Source organism: Pogoniulus pusillus, chromosome 12 (genome assembly GCF_015220805.1).
Source record: "Pogoniulus pusillus isolate bPogPus1 chromosome 12, bPogPus1.pri, whole genome shotgun sequence".
Lineage (NCBI taxonomy): Eukaryota > Metazoa > Chordata > Aves > Piciformes > Lybiidae > Pogoniulus > Pogoniulus pusillus.
This window is the reverse complement of record NC_087275.1, coordinates 15,029,883-15,050,530: the sequence shown is the minus strand read 5'-3', so window position 1 is coordinate 15,050,530 and position 20,648 is coordinate 15,029,883. Positions and strand designations below refer to the sequence as shown.

Genomic DNA, 20,648 nt, shown 5'->3' with positions numbered 1-20,648 from the left:
TTTCAAGCTGAGGTGCTGGTTTCTCTGGCCTTGATCAAGAAAAACACTTCAGTGCACAAATAAAACTTTACCTCTTTGAACAACACTATCAGAAAGCAGGGAACCTGAAGTTAGGTATGTGCTCCAGAGATTTGTTTGATGTGGCCGCAGTGCCCCATGGTAAGTGCTGCGTTGAACGAGGTCCTAAATCCACTTTACCATGTGGTGTCCTCTTGGCAGTCTTGGCTGATTACCTACTATGCAGCTTTGCTCTGTTAGATGTGGACATCTTCATCCCAGAAGTGATGTTAAGCACTTTTAAATGTCACTTTCTTATGGGAAAAAATTTAGTGACGATTCCCTTTTGGACAGTAATAGTAGATTTATATCAAAGCAGATACACTTCAGAGCACTCTGGCAGTCAGCCTGTGAATTATATGCCTCTTGACTAGAAACTACAGGAAAACACTGCATATACAATCTTACTCAGGAAAAACAAAGCGATCAAAAACTACTAAGTACAAATTTTGTTCGCTGCCTTTGGTAAAATCTTGATTGTGTTTCCTTTCATCTTCATGCCTCACCTTTAAATAGAGCATAACCAGAACTTTACCTCCTGCCAGGTTTCAGACAACTGACAAAACATAAACTCTTTTTTGTTAATTAAAAGAGAATTCTGAAACAGCTAAAGTAGAAAAGCAAACTTACGACTGTCCTCTTTTGCCACCCCTCTTCTCTTTTTCCTTTCAAAACATTCTAAGAACTCAAATGTTTCAAAAAGGTCCTTGTTCAAATAACCCTTGGAGTGGTCTAGAGAGACCAAAATTCATTGCTGCTAAAACAATCCTAACAATCCAGCACAACCACTTTGGGTTGTTGAAACTCGAACCAGAGCTGGAACACTGCCTGTGCACTCCTTCTAAGTGTAACATTTCCTGTGTTCTGGTGACTTAACCTAAATGCAAAGACAAAAATGGGAAGATAACACTTGGGTTTAATTTTTTTAAGTGTAGCACATGAATACCTGGCTGTGTGAATTTTAAGGCATATTAAAATTTGCTAGGAAAAAAAAAACAACCCAAAGGTATATGTCATCTGTTCTGCACTCTGTTCTTTAAAGTGTATTTGATTCTTAGTTTCTGTGTCATTAAATAAACACTTTTTTACATGACATGCCTACAGTCAGATAGAACTGTCTAATACTTTGAAAAAGTAAAGCTGTACAGGTCAGATTTACAAGCAGATAAATCCAGCTGAACTCAACAGAAGTATTTTGAACAAATGAAGGTTGGAAGAGACCTCCAAGAGCATCCAGTCCAATCTAGCACCCAGCCCTATCCAGTCAACTAGACCATGGCACTAAGTGCCTCATCCAGTCTTTGCTTGAACACCTCCAGGCACGGTGACTCCACCACCTCCCTGGGCAGACCATTCCAATGGCAAATCACTCTCTCTGGGAAGAACTTCCTTCTGACATCCAGCCTATCCTTCCCCTGGCACAACTCGAGACTGTGTCCCCTTGTTCTGTTGCTGGTTGTCTGGGAGAAGAGACCAACCCCCACCTGGCTACAGCCTCCCTTCAGGTAGGTGCAGACAGCAATGAGGTCGCCCCTGAGCTTCCTCTTCTCCAGGCTAAACAACCCCAGCTCCCTCAGCCTCTCCTCATAGGGTTTGTGTTCAAACTCTTTCAGCTTCTCTAGGATGCCAGAACTAATGCAACTTAAGTGCTCTAGTATCTTAAAAATATTTGATGTCACTCTTTTGGTAATTTTGGACATGATCAAATGATGAGAAATTAGTATACTGTCCTATACCTAGATATATAAAGAACTGGTAGCTATAAACACTTAACCAAACAAAACTCCACTTGGACAAGCATAATTGTATAGCCATACTATGTACCGAGGTATCTGTATTTGCTCAGCAATAATAGTGGTAGATATCACATTACCCACCAGATGGAGCTCACACAGTCAAGTGTGAGGGTATCCTTTTGCAGACGAACAAATGAGATCTATTTAAAGGGGTATTAAAAGCTTTTAGCACATCTTTACCAGGTAGCGCATAGCTGGATGTAATTTATATTAGCTGAGAACTGTATTGTGGTGAGTCTTGTGCCTGAAAGAACACTCCTTATTTTGGAATTGTTTCAAAGACAGGTGTTCACATTCCTCTTGGTGCAGATAACTTGCTAAGGAGGTACTATTTCAAATGTGACTAGACACACAACCAAGGAGTGAACTCTCTGAATAAGCCTAATATTTAGAACAGAACTCATAGAAGTATGTTCCAATGTGCATGTATCTTCCACTAGTATTGACTCTTGCCTCATGTTTTGGTACTGACATCTAATCAGTAAACCTATATACTGATGTGTCTGGAGCATCAGTGCAAAAGGGTTTGACCTCAGGACAGCCAAGGTTTGGGGCAGGTAATGTTTTTAAATGATGTTTTTGCTTCTGGCTACTTTTAAAATGTCCTGAGTGCCCAATTTATTTAACAGCAGAGGAATGTGACCGGCAATAGTCAAAGACAGAAGCCAGGGAGAGACTGTGATGAAATGGCTGTGGAAAAGTTTGTAGGCACAGGGCAATCAAGTCTGTGCACTGAGAGGTGCTATACGTTTGTAAGAAAGTCAAGAGACAGAGGTGGAAGTTTTGTGGTCACAGAACATCCCATCATATCTCTTCATGTGGCTAACTGGGGATCTAGTTAACAGAAGCACCAAACTGCTTGTGCAATGAAAGCAGCAAAAGCCCATTAGTGGGGATGCGTTTCTATCAGTATTGAAGTGCTTTGGCTTCAGTGTAGTTTTTACTGTGCATAGATTATTTATCGAGGCTGTGATTTGTTTATCTTTAATACAAATACAGCAGTCGGCAAGGTGTTGGGTTCAATGATGCTAAGGGGATAGCTTCCAATTTGAGATATCCTATGATTAGCAAAACAGAATCATATACTGGTACTGGTTATTCCTCTCTTATAGAAGAATCACCTGCATTGCTGTGACATCTTTAGCACAATATATCTTTGTTTATACTGGATATATTAGACAAAAACATAACCTTAATAAAGTAAATAGTCCAGTATAAAAAATTTATGTAAAGTGGACTTGAAACAGCCTTGGGAAACATTAAAACAAAAGCTTCTTAATCCTGAGGTAAGGACAACAGCCTACACATCTCACTGGTGCAAGCCATAAAAAGCAAGAAAGCAAGCAGCTAAGGCACACAGCTCACTCACCGGTTCCTCTTCTTAGCTGTTACTAGTTCCTTTCTGTCACTCACAGTTCTCATATCACTTTGCTCATTCTGAGTACTCAAGGCACAGTCTGGCATCTGGCCACACAGTTGTTACATCAACACACACATCCTCATTTCATTTCCCTAATTTCTGGATTAAAAATTTAATACAAAATCCAGGTAAATAACTAAATCCACAGATTATCTGTCCTCCTATTTTCCTAACCACTTCAAAGAACGCAAGAATAGCTCAGAGCCAACCCCTGCAGGCTGGCAGAGTGCTTTACTGCCATATACCAGCACTAAAACATCATACAACTGTAACATTTAGAAACCATCTCAAGCACATGGCAATCATCAGACCATGTCATGAGATCACCAGTCAACTCAATCTAAGCCCCAGACTGATGCTGCTCAGTAGGGTGTACTGATGCATGAGTTGTGGGCAGGGGGGATTAGAGGAACTGAGGTTTAGAAGAGGGAACTGTTGATTAGTGTGTAGAAAAGCTGAATGAATCATAGGCTATGTCTTGTGCTTTCCAGAGTGTAAACCACCAGACTGCGCAGTCTAGAAAGCCTGGGTTGAGGTTAACAGTAAGTTGTGAATGACTGTCATCTTTCATTCATACAGGTATGAATAATGCATGGCATTCCTTGTAAGGAGCACTGACAAACCTAAAGGTGACTGGCATTGTTCCAAGCAACGTAGATTTGGTTTTTTTCCATTCTGACAAAATTCCTTAAATGTAAAACATCAGCTGCACAGTTTTTGCATGCATCTGAAGGACCATCTCAATAACTCCCAGTTTAATGTTGCAAAACTAAGGGAAGCAGTGGAGAAAAGCTGCCCATGCAACTCCACCTTGCTACCCTTTTCCATACTTACAGTTCACTCTGGTACAGTCATGCAGTCACAATGTCTGGTCTTGTCCCAGAGAAGCCGAACAAGATGGACAATAGGGGGCAGCTTTTTGGTTCTTGGTCAGTAACAGCCCTAAGCCTCCATCGATGCACAGCTTCCAGGCCTGTTATGAAGACAGTTAATAGCTTAATCACAAGTTTTCTAGAGATGCTCATCACCATATTGCTCATGAATGAACATGCCAGCACACGCTTAACAGGAAAGCAGAAGACCCTCAGGGCTGTGGATGTGTGTGCATGCATGTCTGTGGAAGTACATGCATGGGAGAGAAAGGTCACACCAGAATTCAGGCTTTGTCAAGTCTCCTCACAAGCCTGCTGGCCGAGACCAGCACTCTTCCTGCTACATCACTGCCTGGACCAAACTTCCTTTCTAGGCAACACTGTTCTTTGATCATTGCACATCTTGCACTCTCCATAAGGAGAAAAACAAGGTTCTTCCAAACTGAAGTCTTCCCTGCACTTTCATTTTGTGCATTGAACAAGCAAAGAATTTTATGTAGAAAAGAACACCAAGTGACTCCATGACTAAGAATGCCACCAGTTTGTTTCTGCAAAGTGGTCTGTGACTGGATTTTCAGCAGAAAATAGACGTATGCCAGAGCTTCCCAACCACATAGCCCAAAGGAAGCCTGAGAAGACCTGTGTGTCGTACTCATGTGTATTTGTACTGCTACGAACAATGATGTGTAGTGCTCACAAAGGCTTAGAGATGGTAGAAAAGCCTCTAGGGGGAGGTGACACACTTCCAAAGTTCATTAATTCACAAAACCAATAAACCCAGACAGAATAAAAGCAAACCTGGATAGGGAAACGTTACATAAGAAGGAAAAAAACCCCACCCAGACAAAACAAAACAAACAAAACAATTCCCAAAACACATAAACAAACCAAACCCACACACACACATCCCAAAAAAAAAAGCCACTAAAGCGAAGCTTGCAGGTCCTTATCTTCCAGACTTTTCAAGTATAAAATCTCCTTAACCTCTGGCTGTTTCAAGACTTCATGAGTCATATCTTTGCTAACTGGAATACTTAGATTGAGCTTGTTCAGTGTTTGTTATGATGGAAGGAAGTTAGTAATAATAGGAAATAGAAAATACAGATCTTGGTTCCTTTAGATCCATGCACTTCACTGTTTTCTTAAGTGATCTGAAGCAAATGCATTTGTCATTATAGTGGCATGCTTATTTCTGCTAACCTGACTAACCTGGATAACAGCAAGCAATACACTTTATCTGTATCTATGGAGCTGCATGCAGTTAGCAATTTCTTTGCTCATCCAAGCCTTCCACATCTTCCCTTGCTTTCTGGCCACTGGTGAATTGCCAGCAAGAGTTGAAGACTGTGCTGATGTTCTGCTGAATACAACTGCAGTTGTCAGAGGCTGTAATCAGAGGTTGAAAGTTTTGTTGTCAGATGAGTTCAAAAGGTAAAACTGTCTTCCACATTCTTGGGTGAAATATAATGTAAAAACATCTTTGAAACAATCATACAAAACTTTTACAAATTATTATTAGAGTGCTATACTTAAAATGGATGTAGCTGTTAAAGGTCTCTCCTGAAATACCAGAAGGACACTAATCATATTGTCTACTTGGCAAATAGAGCATAAATGTGACAAACCTCTGCTTTCTTAAAAATCTTCATTTCAGATGTCGAGTTAGCAAGAGCTATAGAGTTCAAATTAGCATCCAGAGAAAAATTCAGCATGTCAAAATTGGAGAGTCTTTTTTAATATGAAAATGCTCTTGATGAAAAATATAAACCAGGAGATGGATGACAGATACAGCAGATCCTCTGCAGAAGGTTGTTCTAGCCATTTTTCACTCTGCAGCACTTGAATGATTTTCTGGGTCATGTTGACTTTCCTGCAGTTTATTTTAACTTGCCTATAAATATTTTTGGAAAATTGCATTTATTTACATCTTACCTTTGAATTTAATTTTCCTGCTTTTGTGATTGTTTTGGGTTTGGTTTGTTTTATGGATGGTGGTTTGATTATTTTTTCATGGTGGTTTTTGTTTTGTTTTGTTTTGTTTTAAATTTTTCTTCCTTGGTACTTGTATTTCAGTTGTATTTATTTGGATTGTGATGTAGTTTCTCTGAGTGACTATTTTCAGGTACATGAGCATCCATGCTGGTAGGCAAATACCTTGATACAATGCAGTTATTTTTTTTTTACTTTCATCATAACTAAAAGCATGAGGGAAATTTGATTGCAAACAGATACAGTCCAGATGAAATACAAATCCCTCACTTCAGTAAGTTTGAGATATTAAAAGAGTTCTGGACCACACTACAGATCTGGTGTCTATACACCTGAAAACTCTTGTACATAGGTTAGGAAAGCCATATTCCCTGGCTACTCTTAAACCACTCTCTTACAAATTATGGCCAGCTTTCCTTCTCCTGCTTCCCATGTTTTTCTCAAAGTGTGTGATCTGGTATTAATCTGACCTCTATAACATATTGGCAAATGTTTCAAGGCAAACAAAGCTATCTGTAAGTGAAGTTATGCTGTCTGATCCTTCTGCATCTGAAACCAGTCTACTAATGAAATAATTGTATGTACTTTGTGCAGTTTCCAATGAATTCACTGATATTGCCAAACAGATTGGCTGATGTTTTCAAAGCTAGATAGAAAAAAATCTGTGACTAAATCAACAAATTAACTTTTCAAATTACAATCCTGTTCAGAAAATAAACACAGATAAAAACACATCCCAGATTATGTAGCATCCTGTGCTCAAAGCAAAAGCCTGAAGTCCATACAGAGTATGTTTCCAATCAGTGCTAAACTCATGCAAGGCTTTTCCAGCATTCCCAGGCTTGACATCCCAAATGTTTGGTTTTTTTTCTTTCAGTTATGTTTTTTTTTTCACTTCAACTTTCACAAGATAATTAAAATAGTACCTCAGATAACAAAGAAAGAGGAGTAAATACAGTGTTATGGTGCTGCAGAGCACCCCAGGAGAAAGCCCATGTTTCAAAATTGTAATTCCCCTTCTTGTCTCCATAGTTACTCTACTCCTGCCCCAGCGGCTCAGGAGGGGAAGTGGAGACAAGGCTGTCCTCTCCCACCACCTCAAGCTTTCTTACTGCAACATCAGATATCTGTAGCAATATGGAGTCAGTTTTCACACCTGTGCTGCAGGGAATACTATAGATAGCACAGAGAAATAAAGAGCTACTTGGTTGGGTTTTGGCAGCTTGGTTTGGTTTGTGTCTCCTTTGCTGCCAGAATTACTGGAAGATATTTTGGTACTGAAAGATTTCCCCAGGTACTGTTCTGATTAAAACAAAATCCTATTTTTACAATAGATTAGTGGCAGTAATCAAAGCCAAAGTTCTGGCAGAAATTTTAAGTTCAGAGTTATCAATTACTAAGACACATTTCATGACACTTCCATTTACATTCCAACCTCAGGGAGATATAACAAGCCACATCTGTCAAGTAGGAGTGAAAAATACAGGGTGATAGAAAAACACTCAGAACATAAAATGGCTTTTCTATATCCACTTTTAATGAAAAAAATACTGTATGAATAGAAATGGAAGTATAACAAAGAATTTTCAGTTGATCTAGGAAAATACGGGGATAAATAGAACAAGTGCAGCTAACCTTTTACTTCAGGGTTATTTGTATATCACAGAACTCCTGTCCCTCCTTATAGCTACTCGTGTTTCAAAATAGATTTGAAAAGAACAAAATACCATCACAGTACTTTTACTGACATAGCTGAATATTTGACAGTACTATCCATATATTAATTTTTCATTTCTTGTATGACAAAAAAGCACAATAAAATACTTTCATCTGTCTTTACATGTGAGGAAGGAAAATTTGATCTTACCTCTCTCCTTTTAATTTCATAACTTGCCAGTCATTTCTGGCATTACCTTCATTTGATTAAAAAAAAAAAGTATGTTACTTTAATTTTTAATATGCAATTTCTCATGTAAAGTTGACATGGGATAACAAAGCATAGTTTTTACCAGTGAGGAGATCTGTTTTAAGATAACTTCCAAACACTCTAGGCATGAGCAAAATAATTTAAAAAGATCTTCAGCAAACTAAAATTAACATACATGTATGCCATATATTAACACTGTCCCTGCTGTATGCCTTAGTATGGTCCAAATTCCCAACACAGAGACTATTTATATCATTCTCTAGTGTGTTCATATCTTCTTAAATTGGAAGAAATATGTTTAGAAAAGAAACCTGATCTACTAGAACATATAATGGGGATAAATTAACTTCAATTATGTTACTCAAAATAAAATATCCATTATATAATGGATGAAATATCCATTATATTAAGCTACTGGCTGACAAGCATTAAATCAAATATAGACTTCCACATACTCTGTATCTGTAGTAAAGTATTATAACATATTAAATAGACCTTTATTTTAAAATCTCTTTCCAGCACAGGACCAACCCTGCCTCACATAAGCTAGCTGAGAGTTATGAGGACCCCTGTCTTTTTTGGTACTGTATCCTGAGCTTTTCCAGTTGTTCTACACACTGTGTCTGGGCCAGCTTCAGTGTTCGGTTCTCCTCTGTCAGTTCTGCGTACTCCTTAGCCAGCTGAGCAGCGTCCATGCTTTCCTTTTCCACTTCTTCCAGCCTGGCAATCAGCTCCTTTCTGACAATTATGGAAAAACAAACAAAAACAAACAAAGAAAACCCCAACAAACAAAGGTTAAAAAAGGCAGTATGCAAAAATTTGTCATTATATGGTAGGTTAAAGCTGGAGCATAGGTTGCTCACATGGTGTTATTTGAGCTCTTGTGAAATAAAGACCTAGAAAATTAATTTGTTAGAGTCCTCTTTTCTCCCTTAAAATATGAAGCTCTCAAAATCTCTGATAGGTTTGCTTTTCAGCAACCTAACATGCAAAATGCTAAGGACCTTTAAGCATCTCTAACTTCACTAAGAGTTGAACATGCAGTTCACGGAGAAGAATCAAGTTCCTGGAAACCACATGCTAATATTTTGCCTAAAGAATTACAATTCCTTTCTTCTTTCAATATTAAACAAATTTGAAAGAGAGTGAGGGATTTTTAATTCATCTAGTTAGCTTTATCAGTAAATTCTGTGAAGTACACATGGTCTGCTTCTCAGTGCTGCAAAGAAAAATTACTCTATTAAAAACTAGGCATATGAATCTGAACTCTGTATATTGTTACTATGAGTTTATGCTCATACCTTAGTCTTACTGCTGAGGAAGAGTGATAGAGCTGAAAACCTACCCCTCCTGGTCTTTTTAAGAGCAGACACAGGAGCATTCAAGCTGGTGCTTATTTCTGGATGGAGTCACACAGTGCCCTGTATTCCTAGAGCTGGCCAGGAGCTGGAGTTTCCTGTATAGTATCAGCTGAAATTACCTCAGCACAAGTTGAGATAAAAGAGATATTAAAACAAAACACACTGAAGGCTTGAGTAACTCACAGGCTATCTAATTGCTCTCCACTTAGTTACCCAGCAGGCCTAACCCAGCCTCTGCCTTTTTTTTTTCTTTCCCACTAAGTCAAGTCATTTACCCCTCCTACAGAATTCTCTTCTAAAAGGTTCTTGGTTCTTTTGATCATTCTATCTTGGAGATTAGTTAATCTTTAACTGCTCATACCTCTGTGACTTTATTTCTCAGTCATGTCAAAACAACACTTGTAGACCATCAGTGGGAAAATGTAATGCCTTCAAAGTCATAGCTTTTGCTCCAATCTTTGAAGGAGCCCTCTTGTCAAATCAGACCAGTGCTTTGTCACAGCTTCAGTTTTAATCTGCTGCTATTCATACCATCCTGCCTCATGCCATGGTCTAGCCTTGGGCACTGTGGTAAAGGGTTGGACTTGATGATCTGTGAGGTCTCTTCCAACCTTGGTGATACTGTGATACTGTGATACTGTGATTACAGCTTTCAGGAAATTCCTACAGTGATTCTATTGCCATAGTCAAAATATTCATGAAATGGTAACATTTCAGGATTTGCTGATCACTTGTATTACTTATGGCTGCAAAACTACCACTTACAGAAGCAAACTTAAGCATCTGGGTTTTGAAAAACACTTTTGTCTGGCTTGCTTTCAGGATTGTGTCCTTACTACAGCTTTCAGTGATAGCAATTTGCCCATTGTTTAGCTGACTGCAGTCACAGTTACTGGAGTTCGAGTCACAAATAAGAGGCTCCCCTGGCACACAGCTGTGTTTTCCATATTAAAAAAACCCAACCAACCAACCAAAAAACCCAATAACAAAACAGTTAGCAGCTATTAACAGCAATTTAAAATCATCCAAAAGTTGCAGTATATAGAAACTCTCTGTAGTTAAGTATGTTGGCTGTGTTTAATACCAAAATAATGCCCAGCAGTAATGCTGCAGCAAAGGCTCTTCTCTTTCCTTTCACCAGGTAAGAGGTATATTCGGTCAGTTCTTCAAGAGAAGATACTGAGGGTGTGTTTTTGTTCGACAGAATTCTATTGATGTTTGGCACAAAAGAGTTGTAAAAAGTTTTAAACCAGCAAGCCATTAGCAACAGGATAATTTTCCTTTTCTAGATCAACCAATGTCCAAATCGGCCAGGAGTAAATGATCTTGCTAGATAATTCAATATTCCATCTCCCACTAATGAGACTACAGGCCACAGTGCAGTGATTGCATGCATGCTTTAGAGAGTGAGAAACGCATTTTACAAGTTCATCAGCTTTAATCACTTCAATCTCTTAGAGCTTCCTCTAGAGAACTTTTGTCTCTTGGGACTGAAAGAGCGCTCCAGCAATATTTCTTTGCAATTATTCTACTGGTGGAACCCAGACTGAAGGATTAAATTAAGCTCTTTCAAATTACAGACTTTTGAGTCAGTAGTGTTCCAAACAAATGAATGAAAAATCATTCATCCCTACTTTTCCTGCACTTAAAAGGTTCTTAAAGGGATATGCAGTGAACACACTCATAAGTAATCAGAATCTTAAAAGCAGCCAAAACTTTTCCATGAGGACTTTTAGTACATGTAAGAAAAAAGGTACTAACTATTCTATTTGGACTTGATCCAGGAGTGGCACAGACAGACAGTGTGCAAACTCAGGTCTATTAATGAATGTCAGCCCTGATTTGATAAGATGAGGTTATGTGCAAGCAGAGCTTTCATGCTGCTCTCCAGTAATACTCAAGCAGCTCAGAGAACATTCCCCTCCCTCCGGGGTTTTAGCTTCTCTATTAAACAAAATATAAATGTGTTAAAATAAAAATATACTCATTGCTGTCGTCTACACCCTAGAACCAACCTTGCAGAAAGCATTTTCCTTGCACTGAGGTAGTAAAATTGCCCAATTCTGAGTCAGCAGAACCTACTTATTCCCTTCCCATCAGGATCAACACCTGTTTACAGGGCAGGGTGATGTTTCAGGCAAATACTGCCAGCCTGCCACTGAGATCTAAATTTAGAGTACCAGGGAATTGCTAAATGTTATGAATGGTGTGGTTTACAAAGCTCACAAAAGGATGAGGACAGTAACTAACATTTGCTTCTGATCTAATCCAGGATTTGAACTTAGCTTCCAGAGGTTAAAGAACACCGTACTAAGCTCTTGCACCATCTACCTTTTGTTGTGGATGCTTAACAAATAGATCTAACACTGTGTAATCTGTGCTTTCTGTTAATGGCTACCCTGAGTTTAAATATTAACAGCGTTGGTAAAGTACTTTTAAAAACTGTTTTGAGGTACTTGAAGCTTTGAGGCAATCTGTAACTTACACTTCAAATGTTCCTTTTGGGGAGGGGTTTGGGTGGGAAGAGAAACTAAGTGTGATCTGCATCACAAACCGATAAATCACAAGCCACAAGCAGAAGAAAATCCCAGCATGGTCTTAGGGAAATTATTTTTCTTGTCCTAGCCTTAATGACTGACCGTGCTGAGAACAGCATTCCTTTATAGTAATATTCAACGATGGTTGGAATTGATGATTTAAAGGTCTTTTCCAATCTAAATAATTCTATGAATATTCTATGAATAAATACCAAGAAAAGTTACAGATGAAGCAGATAAATCTGTCTGGAGGTAAGCGTCTCTGGAAATGGACTGGACTCAAGGAAAAGAGCCTCCACAGTGCCAAGAGGAAGACTTGTCTTCCTTCTGTCGTGAACAATGTGTTCAGGATCATGCATCTGTGGCACTAGGCATTTCTTCACAGCTAACAGGGGTCTATGCGTTCTGGTGGTCATTTACTCCTCCCATATTTGACATGGCTTTCACATCAGGAGGAATCGAGACCCTGTAAGGTAACTGCTGTCTGAGGAGACTGCTCTTCTCTTTTTAAAGTCTACCAATTGATTTTTAAAACAATTAGACAGCCTGTTCAAATGTAAATGAAAGTGTGTCTCAGATGCCAGCACATACAAGTATTCATCACCATAATAGCTGGATTTTCTCTTTGTATTAGAAAAGTGTGAATTTTGAATACATATTTTGGATACATGCAAGATGATGAAAAATCAAATCTATAATGGGAAAACTATTAAGATAAAAGGTTGCTTTTGTGGCTTACACCACTCTTTTTCTGCAGTATCCTAAAGTCTGAAGACTGGTTTTCTCAACAGTGTTGGGAAAAACAGTCAAACAATAGTGCACCTACCAGAGAAACCATCTGGACTTGAGACCACAGAAACAGTCCCATGACTATGAGACCATGCATGCTAAAGCATGCAGAAGAATCCCACAAAATTAAGCAGACATCTCCACTGCATTTTTAGTGTAGTACGTGTAAAAGAAGGAAAACAAATCATATCCGTGGCAAAGAAAAGGATTGATCCTAAATCAGGTGGTGATCAAATGATATTTTCTGGAGAGTTATATTAGAATTGTCTGGGGGAGGAAAAAAACCAGCCAGCACTAAGAATATAAGATATAGCTAGCAACCATGGCAACTTTAATATTTAACTACATAATCCAAGGTCATTATCTAGTAATAGCAATATAACGAGTGCTCGAAATAACCAGCCATCCCATCCCTTTCACCCATACTTAGATACCCAAAACCATCTGTTATGGAAATACATGTGTGTTTCTGGAACATAAATTAAATTACATTCTGTGACCTAAATGTGCCGTGTTCTTGCTTCCACACCCTTTTCTTTCTTTTCAGTCATATCTCTCATTCCAGAGTGATTCTGTCCCTCGTACAATGTATTGCTGGCAGACATGGGAAGAGTTTGAGTGAAGACAGCAAAGCCCTGATTATTTAAACGAACGAAAATCTACCCAATGTTCTTTTAAATTCTTTCAATTTCTTACTTCCTTTTGTTTGCCTTTTTTCTTAGTAATTTATTTTCTCATCCTTACTTGCTTCATCCTTAAATGTTCCCTTGTTTGAACCTGCAACTTCCCTTTCTCCTCTTCATGTGAAATAGTGGTGGTCTTCTCTCCTACTCCCAGCTTAGTACACTCTCTTGCCATCTACATTGTACACAAGCAAAAGTTGCAAGTAAGCTCTTTTCTTGCCTTGATGAGAAGCAATCCTTGTCATTTTACACCACTGCCCTTCTATACTTTGGCCATATGTGATCCTCACACTAAAAAGAGAGATAAGTCCAGCTAAGCAGAATTATTATTTTTTTTAAGTTGCAAAAGAGTAAATGTTTGTGACAATTAAAAACCTTGTTCATCTTTCTGCTTCTTAAAGAGGCCTCCTTTAGAAATATACCTGCATGTACTATTTCATGTACAAAAGGTTACACAGAACTTTGAAGACAGGAATGTAAATGAAGTAGAATGAACATTACTCCAATATCTGTATGGGTATTTATGTCAGGTTAATGTAACATTATTTCTTCTTCTGCAGGGGAACCTAATTGTGACCTTTCACAACTCAAAGAGGGCCTATAAGAAAGATGGGGACAGTATTTTTAGCAGTTTCACCTGTTGCAGCAGGACAAGGGACAATGGTTTTAACCTAAGGAGAGTATATTTAAGCTATGTATAAGGAAGACATTTTTTACAATGAGAGAGGCAAAACACTGGAACAAGTTGCCCAGAGAGGTGGTAGAAGCCCCAATCCTGGAATCATTCAAGGTCAGGTTGTACAGAGCTGATCTAGTTAAAGGTGTCCCTGCTCAATGCAAAGGGGTTGGACTAGATGACCTTTCAAAGGCTCTTCCAGCCTGGAGCATTCTGTGATTCTACTCTATGATTCTCCTAGCTAACAAATAAAAAATATTTTCTCAATCCATTGTCTGCCCTTCTCTTGACAATCATTGTCTTCAGTATCCTGCGTGCACAGCGTGCTGTCAGTAAGCAACCACAGATGCAGGCACTGCCAGGTGGGATTTGACATTTTAATTCCACAGGTGAGTTGACCTGTGAGGAGGAAGTTTGGAGGACTGACAGGTGTACCATCCAACAGCACTTCTGGTTGTCTTTGGTAAAAATGTACACTGAACAACACTGCACAAATTGTTCCCATGACACGGGATGAACCTCTATCTTTGTCTATTTTATCGAAGCAATATATAAAAGAAGTAGACTATAGATATCAGATGTATTAGGCAGTTGTGAATATCTCTGTACATCCAAATTCAAACGTAAAAGGTAAAGACACCTTCAACAAGGGCAAATTTCAGGAAGCTGCAAACTCCATCTTTTCAATTTGATTATAACTGCTTCTGAGGCTAAAAAACCTGCGCACCTCATCAGACCTCTTAGAAAAGTACAAGCATCCTTCTCTGCTGAGAATGGAATGTTCCATACGCATGCCACTCCAGCCATTGTAATCCACTCTTCATACAGCATATGCTACCCCATGAACTTCCTTTCACTTTCAAACTATTTAAACTGTTAAGAATGTTTTTAGATATAAAACAGTGATCACTAGATCAAACTCTCTATTACTCTTTGCTTTCTCTTTCACCTCTACATATCTAGTTTTATACAAAAATCAAGGCTAATGTGTTCAGGTTGCCTAAGTTTGCATGTGCACCTATATATGTACATTCGTGCTCATGTATGTGTCTCCTAATAGCTTTTAAATTCATTTTCTGATTTCAACCAAAATTCATGCAGCAAAGAAGTCTCAGTTAATTTCTGGAAGGTTTTATAGGAACAGGCTGTTGTTTCCAAATGGGGAAAGCAGTATTGTGAAACCTCCTCCAATATATTACAAAATGGAGAATCTATGTGGAGGGAGGAATCACAAATAGTTCCTATCTGGAGAAAAACACCACAACTTCAGTTGGCATTTTCAACTTTTTAAACCTCAAAATCAAATATCCACAGTGGGCTGACCTGTAGGAAATAAAACATCTTCAATCCCAGTGCTTGTAAGACTACATCTTCAGATTAAGAGATTTGGAAGGTGGTGAAAAGTGCTGCACTGACATTTGTCATGTTCAGGCATTTCACAGATAGATAGCATGTGAATATCTAGGCCAAAAATATGTAATTTGAAGGCATGTAAGAATCACAGTAATATAATTCTATTTGCTGTATCTTCAGCCGCTCTTTTCTGAACTATGTTTACTGGGGCATGTGACCTTCCATCCACAGAACAGGTTCACCAAAGGTAGCAATGGTCAGGGCTTTCTGGCATTGTTCCCCTGTTCACATCTGCTGGTGGAATGAAGGAAAATGCCAGCCTGAACCTTCTTGATTTGTCCAGAATAGCCACTGCTGAGAGGCTGACTTCTGGGCTCATAGTTGTCAGCTGATGTAAAAAAATTTGTGTGTGTCTCTGCCATTCCCAAGGGGCAACGTATTTCTAATTCAGCTTCACAGATAAGCAAATATGCATTCAAACAGCATTTTTAATCATTCTAGTAAATGCAAAACCAGGTACGTGAGTCCAGTTTTCAAGGGCTTCAAGCATACTCCATAAATGTGCTTCACAGATTCAGGGACGTGTCAATAATAATAATAATAATAATAATAACAATAATGCATTTATATTTCTAGAATAAAACCAACAAATGATCTAAGGATACTTTTTGAAAAGACATGCCTAAAGTTAGGCCCCTAAACAGTAATTTAGTATTTTATATTATTTTTTTGTTTTCTGGGAAGACAAGCACATGCTTTCTGCTGAATTCAGTTGCGAAACACACATGCAAGCAGCTTCTATTAGGCAATCAGGTTTGACAAATCTTTGCAGAAGTTTTTGGATTAATTATCCTCTCTACTGCTTTTTTTAAAACACAGATTACTTTTGATAGGGCAACTTTAATTAACACTGACTCAAATACAAACCACGTCATGATGTAGTGTTAATCTCTTCTGGTTAGTTTTATTTTTGGAGGGTTTGTTTGTTTGTTTTAATTTATGCAAATCTCAGCAGCTGAGTGCCATGCAGGTCCTGCTGCAGAAGGGGGTTTGTAGTGGGAAGCCTTAACTAGTTCCATTGCTTTAAACAACAACTAGTTACACTGTGCCTATTAGCCATCAACCCCAGCAAAGACAAGTCTCACTTTCTCACCCCATGTAGTCTAAATTCAAGGATATCTTTGGTTATCTTACTTGTAAGAGCATACAGGATCTCACCAGTTTCCTTTCCATCAGCTTACTTGTGCAGCCAATGACTCCCATGGATGCAACCTTTGTTGAACTGCACAATGAACTGTGCTAAGTTTGCTATAGATGCAGTGGAACACCCCTTTACTCAAAACTCACTCTTCAACAGAGCTTTTTCAACCCCTGTTGCTATACTATAAATGTTTCTGTTCCAGCAGCATTTTCACAAGAAGCCTTTGAGACTGAACTGACACTGAGGTAACTTTCCCTGAGAAAGGCAATTCTGCTTGAAGTCAACTTCAATGTGAATGCAAAAATAAATATATATATATACCTATATATATATATATATAGTTTTAATAAAGCAAAAGCTTATTCAGCAGTAACTATTATTCCTTGAGGTTGCTGTCTGTTAAAAAACTTCCACTACTCACCCCCTTTCTCTGAATTCCTTTTTCTTTTTTCTTATTGAAAGAGACCAAGAACTGCAGAGTGCATGTAGTAGTTTGAGGGTTCCTAGGCGCCCCCTAACAAAACCATAGGGACAAAGGCTCGTTCTAGGGTGATGGACATGCTTGCCCCAGGATATTGTAATATTGTTATTCCATTCTGTTTTCTGGTATTACAGCTTAAAAGACTGATCTCTCCTCCTTCCCTTCTCTGCCTTTCTTGCTTCCCTATATCCTCTCTGAGAACAGTGCACGTTCTTATCTCATGGTTCTTGGGGGAGATGGCTGGTACGGAATTGAGCTGCATCATTGCGGCCCACTGAGGCCTTGTAGGCCCCAGTTGGGGAGGGCAGTTATGGCTTACTCTCAGGCCAGCGGAGGGTGGAGGGGGTGGAGGTTTCTGGAAGGCCTGTTTGAGCCCAGCGGGCTTTGTATTTATTCTACCTGACTGCCTTTTGTATATATGCTCTTGGAAATGTAATTTCTCTTTTAACTTCCAGTAAGTGCACAGTATCCTCATTCTCACTCCTGGAAAGGGGTGAGAGTCATTTCTGTCCTCCAGTCCCAGGTATGCTCATGGCCCCAAACTGGGACAGTGCACTTTGCCAGTTAGTAGTCATGCAAACATTACAGAGGTGTGAGCACAGGCCATAGAGAAGAAAAAAAACAAGGCTGCAGCTTACAGAATCATAGAATCATAGAATCAACCAGGTTGGAAGAGACCTCCAAGATCATCCAGTCCAACCTAGCACCCAGCCCTATCCAGTCAACTAGACCATGGCACTAAGTGCCTCATCCAGTCTTTTCTTAAACACCTCCAGGGACGGTGACTCCACCACCTCCCTGGGCAGCCCATTCCAATGGCAAATCACTCTCTCTGTGAAGAACTTCCTCCTAACATCCAGCCTATACCTACCCTGGCACAACTTGAGACTGTGTCCCCTTGTTCTATTGCTGGTTGCCTGGGAGAAGAGACCACCCCCCACCTGGCTACAATGTGCTTTCAGGTAGTTATGCACTTTGCATCTGAACATTTCAAATATCAATGTACCTAGAGACAATACACCTCACAGGAAAATGTTTACTGGTATTCAGGAGTACTCTAAACCTAATGGAGGATCCATAATGTTCTTCATTAAAACACGGAAAGTTCAACTGGAGAAAACCCTTTAAACTGGGACTTGCACCATCTGAACTGGACTGTTATGTGACCTGGAGGCAGTCAATGAAGGTTTTAAGGGACACCTGTATAACTGACAGCCCAGAACTATAACAGTTCTGTGTCCTTAGCGGCTCCAGTTGATCCTACAGCCCAGCAACCTCATTATTGTGCTGTACTGTGATCATCAGGCAGAGGTACAAGGTCTGAAAATACCACGTGAGATGCTCACATTTAAAACAGGATTTTACAAAGAGAATATACAACAGTAAATACTTTAGAAAAGTACTCACTTTCTTTCTTCCAATAAAGCAATTTCTTTCTTGACTTCATGGTATTCTTCTGCTATTTTGCAGTGCTGTTTGTATACCTGCATAGATTCCTTAGAATCATGACAAGGAGGCAGTGGCTTTAAGAAAAGTAGAAAAAAATATATTACTACTTTTGAATTAAATAGTAGCAAAATGACACATATTTTGAAAGATGCAACGTTTATCTTAATCGCTGTGAGGATACTTAAAGATTTTTTTTCCCCTACTAATTGCAAGATACTGCCAAATATTCCTAATAGTGGTCTTTCAAGGAAGTGGAAAAAACATTTCTCTGCATAACAATATGCATAAACTTTGTAAGAACTTTCCTTGCCAAGATTGTCCCAAGAAAGATTTCTCCCTTACCTTCCTCTTTTATGGCTACAATGATACAAGAATATTAAAGATGATGGATCAGACCCGTAAAACACATGACCAAACTGCAGCACTGGGCAGAAGGCTAAGCAAGCGAACAAGCCCTTATTCTGCAATTGTGAAAGACGAGAAGAAAAGATATTTGGACATTGAGGCTGATTCTGCTGGACTCAGCAATAATTACATTGCTGACTGGTGCAGTCATGATTTTTCTATCCTAACAATGCCTCAAAGCGTAAGTAGTTTGCTCAAGATCATACTCAGTTTCTCTGTGTCTCCATTTCCTGTAGCAGGATACATACACCTTGTTAGAAGAAATGTTAGGAATTACATCAGCTATATTCGCAAAGTGTTCAAAATTTCCATGAGAAGTGCAGGTGAGATTAAGAATCACAATTAAAAGCAGCATTTAGGAAAAAAAAAACAATCAAATGAAAAGAAAGACCAAGACAGAAGCTCTGTACCTCCCAGCCTAAATACCAACATCATTGATGCAAGATTTAGATTTTTTTTTCAATGCACACTGGAGGTATTAAATATAGCAAATAAACCTACTCTATCCTAGGATGACTCATATAAATTTCAGTTTGCTTAAATGTCAGCGTTTTTCATTCTTTAAAAAGAACATAACTTAATTCAGGCTTCAGGCTTGACTGCCACATTTTGGCTATAACACTTTCAGGAAGTGTAGTATTTTTAAATTATTAACCATGAATCAATTGACTGCAAATGAACTGCAAATAGCATGCTTGAGCCACCTGTTTGAAGTGAAAGGAAGCACTTTAAATAGTTCCTTTACTATCCAATTAAAGCACATCCAATTGAATTGCCTTTCACAATATAAGATTATGTTTTAGTTCTTGTGGTCCTACTTCAACTCTTCTCTGTAATATCATATTCTTTTGATGACCTTGTTAGGAAAACAAAAGCACAAGTCTTCAGACTTTCTCTTATGATCTTGCAAACCTTTATTTTAGCTAAGCTGGAAATTAAATTTTTACTAAATATATTCAGAGATGAAGACTAAAAATATTTTTTAACCCAGGAGGCAAGGTGAATTGGCTTCATACATATCCCATGCACAAATGTAACTTATATATGGAACTTGCAAGTACTTGTAGATCGTATGTGGTGCTCTAGATGTCTAAATGTATGCCTCTAAATGTAAAAATGCTGTATTTCATTCCCTCTGAACAGGGAGAATTCAGGCAACCACAGAAATGGCAGTCCTTTACCTGATGAATATGGTCCCTAGGAACGGGCTTGTAATTGCATTTCAATGTAGATAAACAATAGCACCATTCATATAACCACCCAAATAATAAGCATAAATTTAACAAGATGGAATATAGAAGTCTCAGTGCTCTAATCCAAGAATGCGAGGGTGAGCCAAAGTAGCATCTCTGGTATCTACCAGACAGCAGCAAACAACAAATGCGTCACAATAAAACAATTTTGAATGACACTCAGGGAAAGTCCCCAAATAGCGACACTTCAGAAGAAAGAAAACCCTTGCTTTTGCTTCCAGCTCAGTTTCTGAAAATCTAGCTGGTTTAAAACAGTTTAAAAATTAAAGCAGCATTCAGTTTCTATATTCCAGCTTCCCACTCAAAAGATATATATAGAGAGCTAAAAATTATCTAGTCATGCTGAGACTTAGTATCTAATTCCCACTTAGAACCAGTTGCTGACTTTTAAACCCCTTC

The 20,648-nt window shown here is 38.7% G+C and overlaps 1 protein-coding gene across 4 annotated transcripts in view; it reads right to left on the bottom strand.

Moving 5' to 3' along the window:
* Positions 1-7,649: 7,649 nt before the first annotated feature.
* Positions 7,650-20,648, bottom strand: part of MAP3K7CL (MAP3K7 C-terminal like) — a 37,029-nt gene continuing 24,030 nt past the window's right edge. For all 4 annotated transcript variants that reach the window (XM_064152386.1, XM_064152385.1, XM_064152387.1 and 1 more), the window contains 2 exons: positions 18,550-18,665; positions 7,650-8,799 (listed from right to left, as the gene is read on the bottom strand). In XM_064152386.1, the coding sequence (XP_064008456.1) occupies positions 8,619-8,799; positions 18,550-18,665 (297 nt within the window). In that variant the 3' untranslated portion in view covers positions 7,650-8,618. The remainder of the gene's footprint in view (positions 8,800-18,549; positions 18,666-20,648) is intronic.